We start from the raw sequence: 19199 nt of genomic DNA, 5'->3' as shown, positions 1-19199 counted from the left end.
AGTGGGTGTATGATTTTTGTGGTTCATGCCGTGGCCACAGACATGATATGTGATTTGACGGTGAGTTTGGGGTAGCCCAATGCAAAAATCCTGAGGATCCATGTGGATCTGTGCTTTGTAACCATGTTTTTGTGCCATTGTGGCCCCACAAAACAGTGGGTGCGTGATTTTTTTGGTGCAGGCTGTAGCCATGGACATGCTATGTGATCTGATGGTGAATTTGGGCTGACCCAATGCAAAAATCCTGAGGATCCATGGACTTTTACCTCCCCCTTCCCAGGCAGCCTCCTTTATCGCTAGCCTCCTTTATCTCCCTCCCGATCGCTAGCCGATCAGCTGTTTCCTTTCAACACCCCCTTCCCTCTTGTTTGCATTAGTGTCTTTTCCTTAACTGGAACAGTTTTTTGCTCCCCCTTTTCTTCTAATTTCTCTCCTCATTGCTTGTTTTAAGTATTCCTGTCTCCTCTCCTTGCAAGTTCGCTGTCTTTACCTCCCCTGGCAGCCTCCTTTACCAGCAGCTTTATCTCCCTCCTGATCGCTTGCCAATCAGCAGCTTTGTTTGAACACCCACTTCCCTCTTTCTTTAAAAAAAAAAAAAAGCATGATCAGCTTTTCGCCCCTGGGCAATTTGGCTTCAGGGACCACGCATTCGCTCCATAAGATGCACAGACATTTCCTCTTACTTTTTAGGAGGAAAAAGGTGCATCTTATGGAGCGAAAAATACGGTAGATTCAGCATCAAGTGATGCACATTGGAACAAAACAAAATCCTTAGGAGTCTAAAATAGTTGTGACTACCAGGAAAGAAGTCCCATCTCACTGAAAGCAGTGTGTTACATCAATGGAAAATAGGCAAAATTTGAGTTAGAAATTATTCATATGCATAGAATTTTGGCTTAAGCCTATAGCCCTAAGCACATTTATTTGAGAACAAGCTGCATGATCTCTTGAATTAATATGCATTGGACTGCTTTGTAAATTATCTTAAAAATGCATTTGAGTGGTTGTGTTTCTCTATTGTAGGTATGTGCAAAGCAGTTTGTGCTTGCTATTTCTGATGTTGAGCTATGCTGGAGAATAGATTAGATTCTTATGCATGTCTGCTTAGAAGTAACTCATTGAGTTTAACTTATTCTGGAGCAAGTATGTATAGGATTTCAGTCTCATTTTTACTAATTAAGCTACCTTTATGTGTTATAACTACCGAACTAACAGCACATAACCCATGCATGTCTACTCAGAAATAAGCTTCACCGAGCATCAGCCTTGGATCTGTATATCTCTCAAGACTCTTTCTGTACCTACAGGTAAAATGGTGACTCTATAATGAACACTTGATAGCAAACTCACAAAGATGCTTTGGCCACATTCTTGCTAGCCTGTCTTATTTATCCTAGGATTTTTTTCTTACACTAGGACTACAGGTCTGGGAAAGGGTCCCATTACAGCAAGAATAAGGAGCATCATTCACAGGGGCCTCTTTATCTGGCCCTTTGATTCTCCCAGTGCAAAGCCCCTCCCTTAACAACCTTGCTTCTCTCAATCCATGAGTGTTTCCCCCTGACACAGATGTGTCTTTGGACTCTGATAATTCTTTTCTGGCTAGAGGACAGAGGTCTGTGTGAATGTGCATAGAAACTATATTAAAGAAAAGTCACATGAATTGTTCTTCCCACCTTTGCCTCTGGTCCTAACCACCACTACATATTATATGTTGCACCTGAGCTTCCAGCATCCCTATGTTGTGGAATATCTTTTAGTTTTTTTAGGGGACAGCCATAATAATAATTTATTCTTTGATTGGAATTAAGGAGAATTCTTGTTTGTCTTTAGAAAGAATTTATTGCATTGGCTAGAATCACCTAACATCAATTTAAAGGAATTTGTGTTTGGTGAGAAAGACACGCAAGACTGGAACAGCTGACTTGAGCCTGCAATTGAGAAGAACAAGAGCATGACTAGTATAATTGTGTTCTTGCCTCCAGCCTTCTTTCTCATGACCAGATAAGCGGTGATAACTCTGAACATAAAGTGACAGTCAAGAAGGAACACTTTGTGCACTTGGCTGGATCATGTTAGTGTTCCCAATTATTTTAAGCGTGTTGCACACAACATTCTCTCTGAAAGCTACATTTCTTTTTGGTAATCTCTATACAAAAAAAAAAAGTTGTTTACTACCATTATTGGAAAATATATCTTTCTTAAATCTCAAATGTTTGTATTATGTGGCTTTACAAGTGATGTTATTCATCTCACTCTGTTTTGATTTTAAGATAGTAAGTTGGGAAACAACACCTAACATGTGTGTTCTACTTGCAAGTGTTCAAAGTGCATCCATCGCATGCATTATCTAAGCATAATCCTGAACATCAACCCTGTAAAGGAAGGAAGAAATGTAATCCTCCACAATTCAGATGAGGCTGGGGGAGAGACTGCTAGCATTTTGGGGAAGGAATTCAAGTGCAAACTGGGAAATAAAGGTTTGTGCGGTTAAAGTGTGCACTTTCAAAACAGAACAGGTTTTTTTGCTGTTAGAAAAGTGATGTGGAAGTTTATTTCTGAAATTTGGAGATGTAGAAATGCTCCATAAGCAAATCAGGATGAATGCTCTTTGTTGCAAAAATGAGAATGAATGCTCAATAAAGACTGGATACAATCAAGCCTCTGCTTAAGTTTTGTGCAAGCAGATCAGGATGAATGCTCTATAAATAGACCATCTGGAGCACTTTATGCAGTGCTGCCTCTGGCAGACCTGAACACAAGCTGGATAAGCTGCAGAAATGTAATGGATCCATGAGCAGGCAGGTGAAGTGATTTGGTAAACTCCAATCACCCCTCCTTTCCCTGTGTCATGCTGCAACCTTGGTCAGCTAGAAGGCAGCAGGCATTGTCAACTCTCACCCAAGTAAACAGAAATGAATAGGTGCACAGCGTGCTTCAGGATTATGAATGGTGAGGCATTTCTAGCTGATGCTTCATTTGCCTCCAACAAGCACTTGGAAGGGTTTCTATAATTTGAAGCATGGGGAGAAATAATTTGCAATTGGCTCTGTGGCCACTAAATGCTGGAATCTTAATTCTGTTAGGGCCGCAGGACTGAGGTTTAGTAACATAGCAAGTTGTTTTCTACTGAGTCAGACAATCTGTCTATGTAGCTAAGTACTGCCTGTACGGACCGATGGAAGCAGCTCTCCAGGGTTTCATACTGGGGGCATTCCCAGTCCTGCCTGGCGATGCCAGACTGGCATGCAAAGCAGGTACTCTACTACCAAGCTGCAGTCCTTCCTTATCCTGGAGAAAAGGGAAACTGGATCCACGGTCTGCATTTTTGTGGGCATTTAAAGGGTGCTGTTTTTCTTTTACACTCTTTTGGAAGACACTCAGAGTGGCTGGGGCAACCCAACCAGATGGAGGGGGGGCTACCAGTAATAAATTGTTGTTGTTGTTTATTTGTTATCACACATTTAGCTGTGTTTGTACATCTTTATATGATGGCTCATTAGTCATGGGTTCAGGCATGACTCAAGACCAGATTTCAGCTCAAAAGGATTTATTGTAGCACCAGGAACAAGAAGAACAAAAATGGCAAACAGGGGCACTCAGCCCAGTATATATACAGTGGTACCTTGGGTTACAGATGCTTCAGGTTACAGACTCCGCTAACCCAAAAATAGTACCTCGGGTTAAGAACTTTGCTTCAGGATAAGAACAGAAATCACGCGGCAGCAGTGGGAGGCCCCATTAGCTAAAGTCGTACCTCAGGTTAAGAACAGTTTCAGGTTAAGAACGGACCTCCGGAATGAATTAAGTTCTTAATTCTTCAATATTTCTGCCCCCCCCCAAAAAAACTGCATTGCAAAACAAATGCAAAATAAACTTTGCAAAACAAATGCACTGTTTCCATTTATATTGCAAGGAAGCCTGCCCAATGGACCAATCCAGCTCACGAGAGCTGCTGTTTTTCTATAAATTCATGCTGATGACATGCTCAGAGTTCAGAGCCACTTACCTTTTGGGTAGCAGAAGAGGTCTGCAAAAAGCCAGTGCTGGGAAGTACAATACTCCACTGCTGTGAGCTGATACTGCTGGGGTCAGAATGGGTGACCTATAATCTGTAACTGCCTCAGACTGCAGTGGTCGTATGGACACAACCTTGTCCTTCATCTTCCTTTGCAGCATTATTTCTGTGCAGGTGCTGTCCTGTGAGCCTCAAGAAGTGTACCTGAATTCTGCCCTTCCATAAATAGAACACACAAAATCAGTGATGCCAGTTTCTAAATCACTTTGATTGGCCAATATAAGAAAGAAATTTGTTTGGGACCGCAGCTGTGCATTGGTTGGGCTACTGTGAAATTGGTAATAAAAAGTCTGTTGACAAGGAGCCAGGTTCTTTGCTGACTAGTGTCCTTCAAAATCAGCTAAATTTAATGTTCTATAATTAAAACAGTTGTGTCTTTTATCTGTCAATAGTTTTGAAAGAAATTAAAATTCTGTTTATCAGGATGTTACTCACATAGGTGTACCATTTTTAAAACTGTAAGATGGACAAAATATTGGAACTGCATCAATTAGGATGCATTATCCCCATATTTCCCTGTCAGCAGTTCTGTTTAAGAATTCGGGAACTTGATAGGGATTTGGAACCCAGTTCCTCTAGAAGTAATTGCTTAGGTCTGGAATTTACTGGATACATTTTCAAAGACAAACTTTAGATGCACAGTAAATGGAACCTTCTATATATAAGTGCCTTTCCATAACAGGGTCTTTACAAGGGTCTTTACAGGGCTAATTTATATAGTTTTGTGTTATGTGCCAAGGAAACCTGCAGTATTGATAATTGCAGGGATTATGTTCTGCCCTGATCCAGAACTCCAAATTTGCTTTAACGCATCTGTGCAAGTACTTTCCCCCACTGATGCACCACAAAGGTGTACTTGTAATGTGCTTCTCCTCCATAGAGATGATTGAGGAGGCATGTTGTGTAAAGTCTCCTGGGCCCAAAGCAAATCAGGGTGTACATGTATTATTATTATTAAGTCTGTATACCACCCTTCATCTGCAGATGTCAGAGCAGTTCACATCATAAAAATGCAACACAAAAACACAAAATATATGATTAAAAACGAGAACAAAAAACCCCCCAACAAACCAGTAACCCACCCGTTCCAAACCCCCTCCCACAAACACATTTCAAAGGGGTATAAGATATTAATCAGCCAAAGGCCAGGTTGAAGAGGAATGTTTCACCTGATGCCTAAGGGTGTATAAGTAAGCCACCCCAAAGATGATGATGATGATAATGGCTTTTTCCTGGGGATACTCAAAGATACACAGTGCCATCGCATTTTCTTCTAGAAGCATTGATGATGATGATGATAAATAGTAGTAATAATACTTGTCCGTTTCTTCAGCCCACTTGACTTCTATATAGGATAGATAGGAAAGGGCTTCGCCTTCCTGCTCATCCAGCACTGGAGTGTAAGTGGTTTGTGGTGGTAGAGCTGTGGATTGCTCCAGGATTGGTCCTGTGGATTGCTCTGCAGCCAGTCTGTTGTATTTGTGCTTCCCTTCTTCTGTGGCCAGTAGTCTGCTTATGGCTCAAGCAAAGGTGTGGATGAGCCCAAAGACTGGCTCATGTCACCTTTAGAATAGAGTCCTAACTTAGAAGTTGAAACTCTGTGCACACTTTCCTGGGAGTAAACTTCACTATATGCTTCTGGACATACTTCTTCTAGGTAAACATGTATAGGACTGCCTTGCTAAACGGTTTGTAGGTTACTGTGTGGAGCATGTCTAGCTAAACATCTGTGATTTGCCACCTGCACATAGAAAGGCTGGACCATGTCCCTGGATTTGTAACTCACCTCAATGCTTAGAGCTGATGGAACAGCACGAAAACAAAAAATCCTTAAAATTAATTACATGCCTGCTGAAAACACAGTATAAAAATTAAATTTACCCTGTAGTCTTGACTAATTTGCCTGTACTGTATGTTTTGGCCTAATATATTCGCATTTGTTTTGTTAACATTATAATTTAAAATTGTGTTGTCCCTAATTAACATTTCTTAGTTATTGCTAATGATTTAGCTGAGCTATTTATGTTAGCAAACATTTCAGTACATAGTTGTGTCTTCGAAACTCAGGCTGCAATCCGAAGTAATTGACTGGCAGTCTTCAAACAATTTACTGTCGAGTGATCTCATTCATACCAGCAGAATTATCCCCAACCAAATATCTTAAGTTCTGCAGTGACGGTTTAGTACTAGCAATCCCAGATATAATCCTGATTGTTGTAATTTTATTATTTTTATTTGTTTATGGTGCTTCTTACCTGCCCTTCACCCTGTTGTTCCAGGGTGGGTTATATAAGATAAAACACAATGACCGTAATCTGCTGCTGTAATCCATGTACACAGCAAGCCTTTCAGCAGAAGTAAGTGGGGGGAAGAAACACATTTCTGCTCTAGTTAGCTATAAGCAAACTCTTATTACTTGCTAAGCAGCAGTTCCCCAGCAGGGGGCTACCAATCACCAGCCATTATCTCGGACAGACACACAAATTCAGTTCTTTTATCTGAAGCAAACTTTCAGACACAGATGGCTTAGAAGTATTTAGTGTTTGGATTCTGGGGTCCCAAACTCTTGTGTTTGGTGATCAGATAAATCTTTTGAACAACAACAAATCATAAACATGATACCTGGATAACTAGGTTGGTTAGAGCATGGTGCTGATAACTGCAAGGTTGCAGGTTCAATCTCTGTTTGGGACAAGCTGCAAATTCCTGCATTTCAGGGAGTTGGACTAAATGATCCATAGGTTCCTTCCAACTCTACGATTCTACAATATGTGCAAACTAACACCTAACCATACTAACAATAACAGAACCATGTACAAACATATTCAATATAAAGAATTACAGAGATGCAGTTACGTGTAGATAATATTTTAAGATGAGTGATTAATCTTTATCTCTGCCTTTCATTTAAAAAAGGAGCCAGAATAATGTCCTCCTTCGATTTTTGTCTCACAGTGTTTGGGAAGGTGCATTATGAAACAGGACTGTGGTAGGTTCCCCCTCCCCCGCCTTTCCAGAAAGCAGCCATGTGTATCTTTCTTCTGCCAATTATGTGGTCTGTTGCTGCCCTTCGGTTATACTGAAGGGCACAGATAACACTTTGAAATTTCCACTCACTAGACTAGAGCCTGCCAGATTCCCATGTCAGCGCTGTCCTCGGTGCTGGCTTCTTCATAGCATTTGGGAAAGAGAGTGAACAATTTCACTACAGTAGGTGTGAATGCTACAAATGGCAATCAGGAACGTGTGCATTTTGAATTTGGGGGTGGGGTGGGAGAGGGATACATAAAGAGTTGTTACGTAGCTGGAATCACAATTCAGTGTTTCCTTTTAAACAAGGGTAGATGCTAACAACTGGATGAAGATGTAATAATTAAGGGAATATTTGAAACTAATTGACCCCTGCCCAGAATCTGGCAGGCAGAAGACTTAAATTACATCTTAGCATTCCCACTCAAGAAACTGAAATATAGTGCAGGCCACCTGCTTTTGTGGAGGAAGAAGAAGAAGAAGAAAGCAAATTCCCTTATCACTGAAGATTAGTGATCTGTTCAGAGGCACAAGAAACAGTGCCAAGAACAAATACTGATTGATTTGTTAATTATAACTGGACTTCTTCAGGCCTTTTCTAACCAGTGAGATTTGAAATATAACCAGTTTCATTGGTCTGACAAGTGGTTGCACCTGATTATTAGGGTGGGTTTGATGCTATTTAAATTCATGGGTTTTCAGTTTTTCGCCTTCTTCACTGTGATAACAAAACACTGGAGAGCATGTGATGTGCCTTGCATGGAAAGTCACTCTAGAGTCATGCCAATGATCTGAATGAAGCAGTCAGGGTTGTGACTTTCCCCACAAATTCAGTAATTACAATCGCTGTAACTCTCCAACCGCTTGACTTTACCCTCGAAGGTGCTCTCTCCCACTGTCTCCCGAGATAGACAGGTGCCAACATCAATATCATTATATAGCAGACTATCCGGTAGAATGGGTGTGCTAGTTGGGTATCTAATTTGGCTAAAATAGTTGGTAAAGTCTAAACAATTAGTGGACACCCACCCAACCACAACCACATATATGGGTATATGCAATTATAAGGTTCATTAGTATTGAATAGGTAAACTTCCAGTTGCCAATCTGGCTATGTTGTAGATTTTGCCTTGCTGAGGAGGGAGTCTGATTCTGCCATTACTTCCTGTCCGCATATATGGATTTGTAAGTCTTTCTCTTATATTTGTCTAAGAGACTGAGCTGTGAATCAGAAAATTTTTGATTCAGATCTGCCTGTACTATGAATTTCCCAGACGACCCCAACCAAGCCTCAGTCTCTCCCATCGGAAGTGTGGAAGAAATGGGGAATAGTGGCATGCCATTCATATGGCACTTAATAGTGTTTAAAACACTTTAGCATTATTCTTGTAAGGATCAGTGAAGTAATGTAAACCCTTTGGACATTCTAATGTCTTATAGAAATAATGCTGTTACATTTTATTATGGTAGCGTTGAACAATATTGAGAGGTAACATTGGATAAATTGATTCAGAGAGCAGTGCATCTTGGTAGACATTCTTGTTAACAGATGTTGTTCTAAAGTAGAACTTTTTCGTAGCTTTTTGTTTGCTCTACCCCTCAACCTTCTCTACACAACCCCTTTCTAAATTCAATTGCAGGATTGGAGTGATTCCTTACCTAGTGACTTTGAGAGCTGGTGTAGGGTAAAATGGCTGAGAGACTGAGCTGTGAATCAGGAAGGCCTTGGTTAATATATTGCCTTTTCCATAAACATAAGTAGTCTTGGGCAAGGCACTCTCTTACCTCAATTTCCCCCATCTTCAATACGAGGGCTAATAGCGCTGATTTACCTTGTTTATTTAAAGCATTTATAAGTCACTCTTCATTAAAAATAGATCAGGGTGGTATGCAATCCTTACAGCATTGCTGCATGGATTCCAACTAGGTAATGTACATGAAACACTTTGAATGCTTCAAAGTACTATATAAATATTAAGTAATTGTTATTGTTTTATGGGATGCTGACTGCATGCTGCAATGATTGCATGCCACTGAATATCAGTTGTTGGGAATTGTGAGCAGGAAAGTACTATTTGCACTCTTGTCTCACTCATGGGCTTCAAATATACATCTGGTTGATCCAGTCATCCTCTTCTTGTGTTCTTATTGCTATGCCATTTCTCCTTTGTCCCTAGCACCCTGTAGCTAAAAGCTCTTTACTATGGGCCTAGTGGGTGAGTTGCATTTTATTCACCTCTTCCATATTCTCTCCTCCCACCATTCTGTAGCTGTTTGCCTTAGAAGCAGAAAGGACGTGTCAGCCGTGTAAACAGAGGATGCTGTACAATGTGAATCTAGAACCAGAGAGCATCCCCGGAGGAATCCTGTTGCATTTCATTTTCTGATTCCACAGTCAGTTGCATCAAACTTGTATCAGAAGCGACATAATTTTTTTCCTGTGTTCTGTTCTTTCAGGCTCGTTGTTCATCTGCTTCTCCTCCCACTCAACTCCTACATACCATTTGTAGCAGAGCTACAGCTCCACAGTACACACACTCCAGTGGAAAAAATAGCCAGAAGGGGGTGGGGTACCCTGCTACATAGGGCTAACTCGGTTTTTATTGAACGGGATGTTGAACATCCAACCTTTTGACTGATGACTGCAGAAGGACTTCATCTCCTTAGGATCAATAAAATGCTGCATGCGTTGGGCAGTGATTGACCACTTCAAGCTATACTTAGATCAACCATCCTATTATTTACCATAATATTTATTTGCTCTAGACCACTTTAAGATCAATATCATGAAGGGCTTGCCCTTTGTTGATGACTCTTGCTTTCACCTGGTTGACTTGTGCTATTTAGGTATAGCTTGTTAAAAATAAATAAATCCTGCTGCACTCATAATTAGTATATATATATGTGGTATGTATGCCAGAAGGAGCACCTACACCCGCATTGTCCAGATACTGAGATCCAGCTCCAAGGGCCTTATAGTGGTTCCCTCATTGTGAACCAGGGAGGGCCTTCTTGGTAGTGGTGCCCGCCCTATGTAACACCTTCCTGTCAAATGTAAAGGAAATAAACAACTATCTGGTTTTTAGAATACATCTGAAGGCAGCCCTGTATGAGGAAAGCTGCAATGTGTGGCATTTTACTGTGGTTTTATAATTTGCTGGAAGCTGCACAGAGTAACTAGGGCAAACCAGTCAGATTTGTGACATATAAATTATTATTATTATTATTCATTCATTCATTCATGTGGTGGGGTATAAGACATGAAGAGAAGCAGCCTTGTGAAAACTCTTAGGACATACCCTGATTGCTGGTTGTGTCTTTCAGGAGAAGGTAGTAGCACACTGTGCCAACTCTCCTTCCTGCCTGCACTAGAAAGGATTTCCCTCCCTGTGTAGCAGCTTTTCAGTGCTTGCACCAGTCCCGTCTTCTGCTTGGCATTCTTGCAGAAGAACACCCCACAGAATTACTCCCTCCCTTTGATCAACAGGGGGAGGAATGAGTAAATAATGAATGTGGCCTTCAGTTCAGAAACCTCCAGTTTAGTTACATGACTTATTTGGGAAAGAAAGATTAGGACGGGGAGCTTGTAATAAACTATTCTAGTATTGACTGGGTAGGTGCTGATGCACCCATTAATGTGATTAGGAAGAGAATAATCAGTATATAATATATCTTTTGCATCTGGTGGTATATTGGGAATAGTCATACAGTTACCTTCCACATTAAAAAAGAGTAACCATGTAGAACATAAGCAGTGAGTAAAGTGAGTATGAAATACCTCCAATGAGTTGCAAAGCTAATGACAATGTGAGATTTGCTGCATGGGTTTGAATAAAAACAGTAAATTACAACAAATATTATATTTGAAATGCTTTCCCTGACCTCTGTGCTGGAAAATAAAATGTATGGAAGCCATGAAAAAAATGAAATACTTATATTGAGGAAGTGCTCTAGTATTTATCTCCATTGTGGCACTGTGGTCTAAACCACAGAGCCTAGGGCTTGCCGATCAGAAGGTCAGTGGTTCGAATCCCTGCGATTGGGTGAGCTCCCATTGCTCGGTCCCAGCTCCTGCCCACCTAGCACTTCGAAAGCATGTCAAAATGCAAGTAAATAAATAGGTACCACTCTGGTGGGAAAGTAAACGGGGTTTCCGTGTGCTGCTCTAGTTCGCCAGAAGCGGCTTAGTCATGCTGGCCACATGACCCGGAAGCTGTCTGTGGACAAACGCCGGCTCCCTCAGCCTATAGAGCGAGATGAGCTCCACAACCCCAGAGTCGTCCGCAACTGGGCCTAACGGTCAGGGATACCTTTACCTTTACCTACCAGCTGTAATATTTGGATAGGTGCTCCATTTTGGGCAAAAAGATTCCTGCATTGCATGGGTTTGGAATAGATGACCCCTGTGGTCCTTTCCACCTCTACAGTGCTATCAATCTATGTAGTTAAGAGAGCCTCATGGCTCCCATACATGTTATTTTCCAGGCACAGAGGCCATCTGTACAACTCTACAAAAAACAGCAAATTGTTGTGAAGTCTGAAGTTTTCTTAATTTACCACTCAAGCTAGGACTGGAAGATTTCCAGTTCAAGCAGTCTCAAACTACCGGATTATCTTAACATTGGCATCCTGCAGAGATTTCAGTAGTCTGCAGAGTGAATTTTCTGAGATGTAACAGCTGTAGTTGCAGCATAAAGCAAAAGATAATGCAGAGATTAATATTTTTTATGAAGGATTGGAGAGGTTCGAAAAGGGGGATTTGTATTAAGAAAAGAAAGGAAGAATATGGGGGATGGCATTTTCTAATGAGGAGAGGAAACCCTCTGTTGCCTATTCACTGATTTGTTGTGTAATGATGTAATGATGTACTAAATGAGCATTTGGATGTCCCATAATCTCATGTGAAATCAACAAAGAGTCTTATGGGACCTTAAAGACTAATAATTCTTTTTATGTCGTAAGCATCTGTAGACTCTAGTCCACTTTACATGACAGATTGTGTGTGTATATACGTACGTACACACACACAAACACATAAACACAGTGTACAGAGAGAGAAAAAGGAGAGTCAAATAACAAGGAAATGCCAAAATTTCCACCTGACAATTCAGTTCAAATTTAAATGTGTGCAAAATAAATACAGTGGCCATTCACACTAGCAGTAATTGGTGATAAACAAAAGAGTGGCTTTCAAATACCGCCCCGGGGATGGCAATAAAATATTTCCAGACTAGAAGAAATAAAAATGTATTCCTATCAGATTTGCATAACATACTCTTTCACAAGGATATTGCTGTACCTTACAGAGACTTGTTTGTTCCTTTACTCATAGTATCATATAATTGTAGACTTGGAAGGGACCCTAAGAGTCATCTAGTCCAGTGTTTTTCAACCTTTTTTGGGCAAAGGCGCACTTGTTTCATGAAAAAAATCACGAGGCACACCACCACTGTGTGCGGAGAGGGAGATGTCAGAGCCCCGCTGCTCTCTATGGGGAATCGGATGAGAGCGGACCCGCTGTCCGCTCTCATCCGACCCCATCCGATCTGATCCCCACCCAGGACGGATGGAAAATAGGGTGGACACAGTCCGGTGCCCGCCTAGTGGGCAAAAATTTGACTTTTTTTATAAAAAAAAATCTTTCGAATTTTTCAATTTTTCCCACGGCACACCAGGCAACATCTCGCGGCACACTAGTGTGCCATGGAACAGTGGTTGAAAAACACTGATCTAGTCCAACCCCCAGCAATGCAGGAATCTCAACTAGATCAAACATGACAGATGGCCATCCAGTCTCTGCTTAAAAACCTCCAAGGAAGGAGAGTCCACCACCTTTTGAGGGAGTCCATTTCACTGTTGAACAGCCCTTACAGTCAGAAAGTCCTTCCAGATGTTTAGTCAGAATCTCCTTTCTTGCAACTTGAATCCTTTGGTTTGGGTCCTAGACTCTGGAGCAGTAAAACACAAGCTTGCTCCATCTTTTATGTGACAGGTACTTGAAGATGGTTATAATATTTCCTCTCAGTTTCTTCTTTAGCATGCTAACCATATCAAACTCCCCCAACTGTTCCTCATAAGGCTTTGTTTCCAGATGCTTGATTCTTGGTTGTCCTCCTTTGCATATGTTCCAACTTGTCAATATCATTCTGAAATTGTGGTGCCCAGAACTGGACACAATACTCCAGGTGTTGTCTGATCAAGGCATACTAGAACAGGACTATGACCTCCCTTGACTGGGACATTATACTTCTGTTGATGCAGCCTAGAATAGCATTATCATTTTTTGGTGCTGCATTACACTGTTGAATCAAGTTAAACTTGTTGTCTGCTAAGACCTCTAGATCCTTTGCACATGTACTACTGTTGAACCCGGTGTCCAACATCTTATATTGGTGCAGCTGGTTCTTCCTGCCTAAGAGTAGAACCTCACATTTGTCCCTGTTGAAATTCATTTTGTTAATTTGGGATCAGTTCTTCAGTCTGCTGGTCTCATCTTAAGTCCTGATTCTGTCTTCAGTGGCACTGGCTACCCCTTCCAGTTTGGTGTCATTTGCAAATTTGATGAGCATTCCCTCAGTTTCATCCAAGTCATTTATAAAGGTGTTGAACGACAGGACAGAATCCTGTGGCACCCCACTTGCCCCTTTTTTACAGGATGAAGAGAAACATTTAGTGAGCAACCTTTGGGTTTGCTCAGGCAATCAGCTACAAATCCACCTAATGGTTACCTCGTCCAGCCAATGTTTTGCCAGTCTCTTCAAGAGTATCATGGGGGACTTTGTCATAAGCCTTGCTGAAATCAAGATGCACTACATCCACAGCATTCCACCAAGCGTCTTCTGCTTGCTTTACTTACTCCATTGGAAGGCTTTTCCTTAGCCTTCTGCATTACTTTCTGGCCATCCAAAATTTGTGCTTACCACATGCCTTCTCTCTTAGCTGTGGGAGGGGCAGGAATGTCATACAGTCATACCTCTGGTTACGTACTTAATTCGTTCCGGAGGTCCATTCTTAACCTGAAACTGTTCTTAACCTGAAGCACCACTTTAGCTAAGGGGGCCTCCCACTGCTGCTGCGCCGCCGCCGTGCGATTTCTGTTCTCATCCTGAAGCAAAGTTCTTAACCCGAGGTACTATTTCTGGGTTAGCAGAGTCTGTAACCTGAAGCGTATGTAACCCGAGGTACCACTGTACTGTGCTCAAGACTCAGGATGGCTTGAGGTGAGAATCCTCTTACCTTCACAGTTATGAGCTGGGAAGGTTGGTTGTGGTGGTGGTGGGGAGTCTTCATCCATCTTTTGCAGAGTCTCAGAGACACTTGAAAAGCAGTAAGAAGTCTCATTGCCTTTCAGATGTCTCAGAGGCTTATTGTGGTACCAAGAAGATCCCCTTCCCTTTCCCCAAATCTTGAGAATGTCAGGGTTTTTCCTTGATGCTGTCTTCACCTGTTCAGGTGTGATGTAAACATGAATAGTGGATGCAGGGTGTATACAACATCCCTATGCATTCTGGTCCCCAACACTTGTGACTTTCCCACTTTGAATAGGAGGGTCTGTATGGGGCTTCTAAGTGTGTTCATGATTCAGGATCACATAGAGGCTCTTAAGCTCATTTGGTGAGCGTGTTATGAAGCACCCTTTAGGCATGTCCACTCAATGCAGAGAAGTCAGGGGTGGAGCATGTGGAGACCAGTGTTTGCAGGTACATTTAGAATGTGGTGTGCCCCCCAACTTCTGTTTACATAGAGTTTTTAATGTATTTTTAGTATTTTGTTGGAATCCGCCCAGAGTTGCTGGGGAAACCCAGCCAGATGGGTGGGGTATAAATAATAAATTATTATTATTGTATATTATTACATTACTTAACACAGGTTAAGTGATGCACTCACTAGTGGAAGCTGCTGAGTGAGTTTGTTACCCAGTGGAACTCCCATTCACTTCCCTTGGAACACTTTCCTAATGCCTGGGTCTCTTAAGTAATAGGCTGTCTTTTGTGCCTTGCCGAAATGCAGACACTGGGTCTGAGAAGAGCTCTTCTGTACCACTTCAGCCATTGTGCTGCCCAAAGGACCTTGCAGTACAGCCAAATTAGGGCCATTTAATTGAAGAGTTTTTGGAAATACCCGTTACCTTCTGCTTTGGACAATGTTGTGCTAAAAATAGAGGAATGCATGATTCCTCCCTTGGATTAGGGAAAAGACCATTTATGTGCATTGCTTACTTACTCAATTATGGGCTGAGAGAGACTTCCGGTTTTGCTGTGGCTTTTCAGGCTCATTGTTTTACGTGTGTCTCGAAAGGGGTAGCTGTGCTGATTTCAAGAAATCATTGTTATAATGAATGCATTTGCAGGAGCAAATACTTCCTAGGTAGGTGGGGCTGGTGTTTTGCAAGGATAGGCTGTTGGGATAAGCAATCTGCGGGATATGCAGTCAGGAGATGATAGACCCCACCCCATCTGCACCTAATATAAAAGATAATAAAAGCTCATCTGAAATGTTCTGGGAGGGGATAATTCCCTCCCCCTCTTTTGTAATTAAAAAGATGCACTCTCTGTTTTCATTTCTCATACTCCAATAATCATCCTGTTTTGGTTTAATTTTTTATTCCTAATGTAAGCATTTCTCAAATCAGATAGCCTTTAAGTAATGCATACTGCAGACTAAGATATTCTACATTTTATTACCCTCCCCCACAGAATTTAGCTGGCTGGGACAGGCTGAGCCCAGATTATGCTGCGTGTTTTCCTTGCTGAAGTCCACCCTCAGAGCAGCACTGGGATCGCCTCTTAATGCAGCTCTCCTAATGCAGCCTCACGTGGACTCTAAAAAAACGACACAATGAGGACCTGACTATTCCCAGCTTCTTCCCTTCTCTCTCCCTCTCTCAGCTCACTCAGCCATGTATTTAGCTAGGAAGTCGCTACCTGCAGACTGAACAGGCTGCAGCCGGTCTGTTCTGAGCATAGCAACGTTTCCTCCTTATCCTCCCAATTCCTTTGTTTTTGGGTGGAGAAAGGCGGCAGGGTGGGGAGGAGAGAGAGAGAATAACTGCATTTAATAAGCAAGAGAAGGGAAGACTGGAATGGAGAGATGTGAGGAGAACAGAGCATATCATGTGCTTTTTAGCAGAGGCAGTTGCAGCAGCAAGTCATTAAGCCAGACTGCACCATTTTCTTCCCACCCTGTAACGAGGTGATGCTGGTAGCTGCAAGGAGCTGTCCACCCCTACCCACCCACTTCTAAGGATTCTACAGAGGTGGCTCCATCCTGGCTCTCTATCCAGCATATGCAGCCGGTCTGGAGGAATCCCAAGAGACCTTCCCAGCTGGTGAAATTTGTGCATAGGATGAATTTTCTTCAGTCGTCACAGGAAATCTAAAGTGCTTCCTGCTTTTCTGTGAGGTTTCTCCTCCATAGCTCTCTGTGCTGCTGTGTGCATGTTCCTTCCTACATGTGTGCAGGGGGGAGCAAGGGGGAGACTTAAAAACCAGGATATGCCTATCTTGTGCTGAATTATGGATGCTGCAGAGGCTGGATCACAGCTGTGACCTATCAGAGGGTGCCTGAGGAGGAGGGGGAAAGAGGAAGAGCGGGAGAAGAGGATTGCCCTGTGGATTTCTGCCTTCCAGCATCACCTCTTCTGTGCCCTTGCGAGATAAACAAATCGCCTGGATCTCAGTGTGGTGGGAATCGACTGCTCTGAGCAGGTGTTCCCCTCTGCAAAATGGCTCACGCCGCTGCTTCTATTAAAAAAGTTCGGGAGGCTGAAAACGATGAAAGGGAGAAGGAGAGAGAGAAGGAGAGAAAAAGGCAAAGGAAAATCTCTAGGGAAAATCGGAAGCGCAAGGTATGAGCAAACGTACCCCACCATCACTCTCCTCCCCCCCCCCATATATATAGGACACGTACACAGGTGTCCCCTGCAAGATATGCAGCAATGTCTCCCTTTCCACTTTCCACTCCAAAATTTTGCATCCCCTACCCTGCCATAAATGTTTTGCTTACTGCAGTGAGAGCAAATAAAATATTTCCTAGCCACATGGGTGCAAGCATATGAAGATGGCCAATGGCACTTCTTTTGCTTTTCTTCTTTTATCTTCAAAGCTCCTAGGCTCTGTTTTGATCACCCAGGAGCCAGGTGTTTTATGTCTCCAGCTGTTTTGAAACTGTTTACTGGCAGGGAATACTGCAATTTTGTGCTGCGCTTAATCAAGATAGGTTTTGAGGTCTGAGACATTTCCCCCCTTTCCCTCTGTTTCCATTTTTTTTTTTTTTTTTTTTTTTGCTGTCAGGTCATTAGCATGCAGTTTTACATGAAATCCAAATGCTATAAACTGAATAATCTGTTCTGTTGCTTAATGTAGGCATCAAGTGTGGATCCTTTGCACCTCTATTAATGGGCATTTCACTCTGTTCATTTTACAGCATTGTTATGTGATTCATCCTGTACGCTGCAGAAGCTTTGTGTGTGTTTTTAATTAACTTAGGTTGTCTGCTTCTCTGCTTTTCAATACTGACAACCATTCTCCAGTCATTCTTCTCTGAAGTATTTGTAATATTGCCACTGTTTCTGAGATGTGTTTAGGATTGGGAAGCTAGTGACAAGCTAAAACACCCTCCCCATCCCAATGCTTGTTGCTTATTTTGCCAGGGAAAATGATTTTGTATAAATTGGAAGAGAATATAACAACAATAGTGGTATTGTTGGATATTGTGGAGACCTGCATTGAGGTTATATTCTTCGCAACTCAGAACCACTCATATATTTTAGGGCAACCTCCCACTTGGCATTTGCCTCTGAAGGTATAGAGGTGTGGCTTTTTGTTTAAATGTACACTGTCAGGGGTGCAGATCATGAGGGTGTTTACTTACCGTATTTTTCGGACTATTGGACGCACCGGTCCATAGGACGCACCTAGATTTGGGGGGGGAATAAAGGGGGGGGAAATTATTCCCCCCCCGCCAGGCGCGGGGCTGGGGCGGGGAAGCCCGAGCTTCCCCCTCCCCCAGAACGGGACCCAGAGCCATGCTGAAGCTGCGCGCAGCTTTGGCATCGCTCTGGGAGCTTGCGGGGCTGGGGGAGGAGGAAGCCTTCCGCCAGCCTCCAAACCAAGTCGGGGGACAGCGGGAATGGCGCGCTGCGCCTCTCCCGCTGTCTCCCGAGTTTGCAGGGCTGGCGACGGGGAGGAGCAGGCTTCTCCCCCCGCCAGCCTTCTAACCAAGTTGGGGGACAGCGGGAGAGGCGAGCTTGTGGGGCTGGCGGTGGGGCTCTCCTGAAGCCTGGAGGTTGTGGGGCTGGTGGGGGGGAGAGGCAGGCTTGCTTCTCCCACCCCCAGCCTCCAGATCAGGTCGCGGAATAGCGGGATGGCGGAGCGCTGCCATGCCGCTATTCCCCGACCTGATCTGGAGCTTGTGGGGCTGGGGGGGGGGGAGAAGCAGGCTTGCTTCTCCCCCCGCCAGCCTCCAGATCAGGTCGGGGAATAGCGGGGTGGCGGCTCTGCAGCTCCCCGCTGTCCCCAGCTTTTGGGTGCAGGCTGCTGCCCGCAAGCCTTGCGAGCCCGCGGGACATCCCGCCGGGCTTTCAAGACTTGGGATAGCTTCCTGAAGCCTGGAGAGCGAGAGGGGTCGGTGCGCACGGACCCCTCTCGCTCTCCAGGCTTCAGCAAAAGCCTGCATTCGCACCATAGGACGCACACACATTTCCCCTTCATTTTTGGAGGGGAAAAAGTGCGTCCTATAGTGCGAAAAATACGGTAGTAAACAGAAAGAGGGCCTTCTTGATAGTGGCACCCACCCTGTGGAATGCCCTGTTATCCGATGTCAAGGAGATGAGTGACCATATAACCTTTAGAAGACATCTGAAGGCAGCCCTATGTAGGGAAGCTTTTTAATGTTGATTTTTTTAATTATGTTTTTATATATGTTGGAAGCTGCCCAGAGTGGCTGGGGCAACCCAGTCAAATGGGTGGGGTACAGATAAATTGTTGTTGTTGTTGTTGTTAGTGCATGAACACAAACCCTTCATCAGCTGAGTTTTCTCAAGTCTTGCTTAAAGAAGCAGGTGTACAATATTCACGTTTAATGGGATACG

At 43.1% G+C, this 19199-nt stretch overlaps 1 protein-coding gene across 14 annotated transcripts in view; it reads left to right on the top strand.

The window, feature by feature from the left end:
* ANK2 (ankyrin 2) overlaps nucleotides 1-19199 on the top strand; it is a gene marked incomplete at its 3' end in the record, with an annotated part of 325504 nt that overhangs the window by 144798 nt on the left and 161507 nt on the right. For 3 of the 14 annotated variants that reach the window (XM_081208038.1, XM_081208040.1, XM_081208034.1), the window contains exon 1: nucleotides 16022-16955. The exons of 8 other annotated variants lie outside the window; for them this stretch is intronic. In XM_081208038.1, coding sequence (XP_081064164.1) covers nucleotides 16833-16955 — 123 coding nt within the window. In that variant the 5' untranslated portion in view covers nucleotides 16022-16832. Of the gene's footprint in view, nucleotides 1-16021; nucleotides 16956-19199 lie in introns of those variants that run through there. 3 more of the 14 variants (XM_081208018.1, XM_081208016.1, XM_081208025.1) reach the window with 2 other exon arrangements.

This window comes from Podarcis bocagei (genome assembly GCF_964188305.1).
Source record: "Podarcis bocagei genome assembly, chromosome: 9".
Lineage (NCBI taxonomy): Eukaryota > Metazoa > Chordata > Lepidosauria > Squamata > Lacertidae > Podarcis > Podarcis bocagei.
The sequence above is the reverse complement of the archived record's forward strand: the minus strand, read 5'-3'. Positions and strand labels throughout refer to the sequence as shown.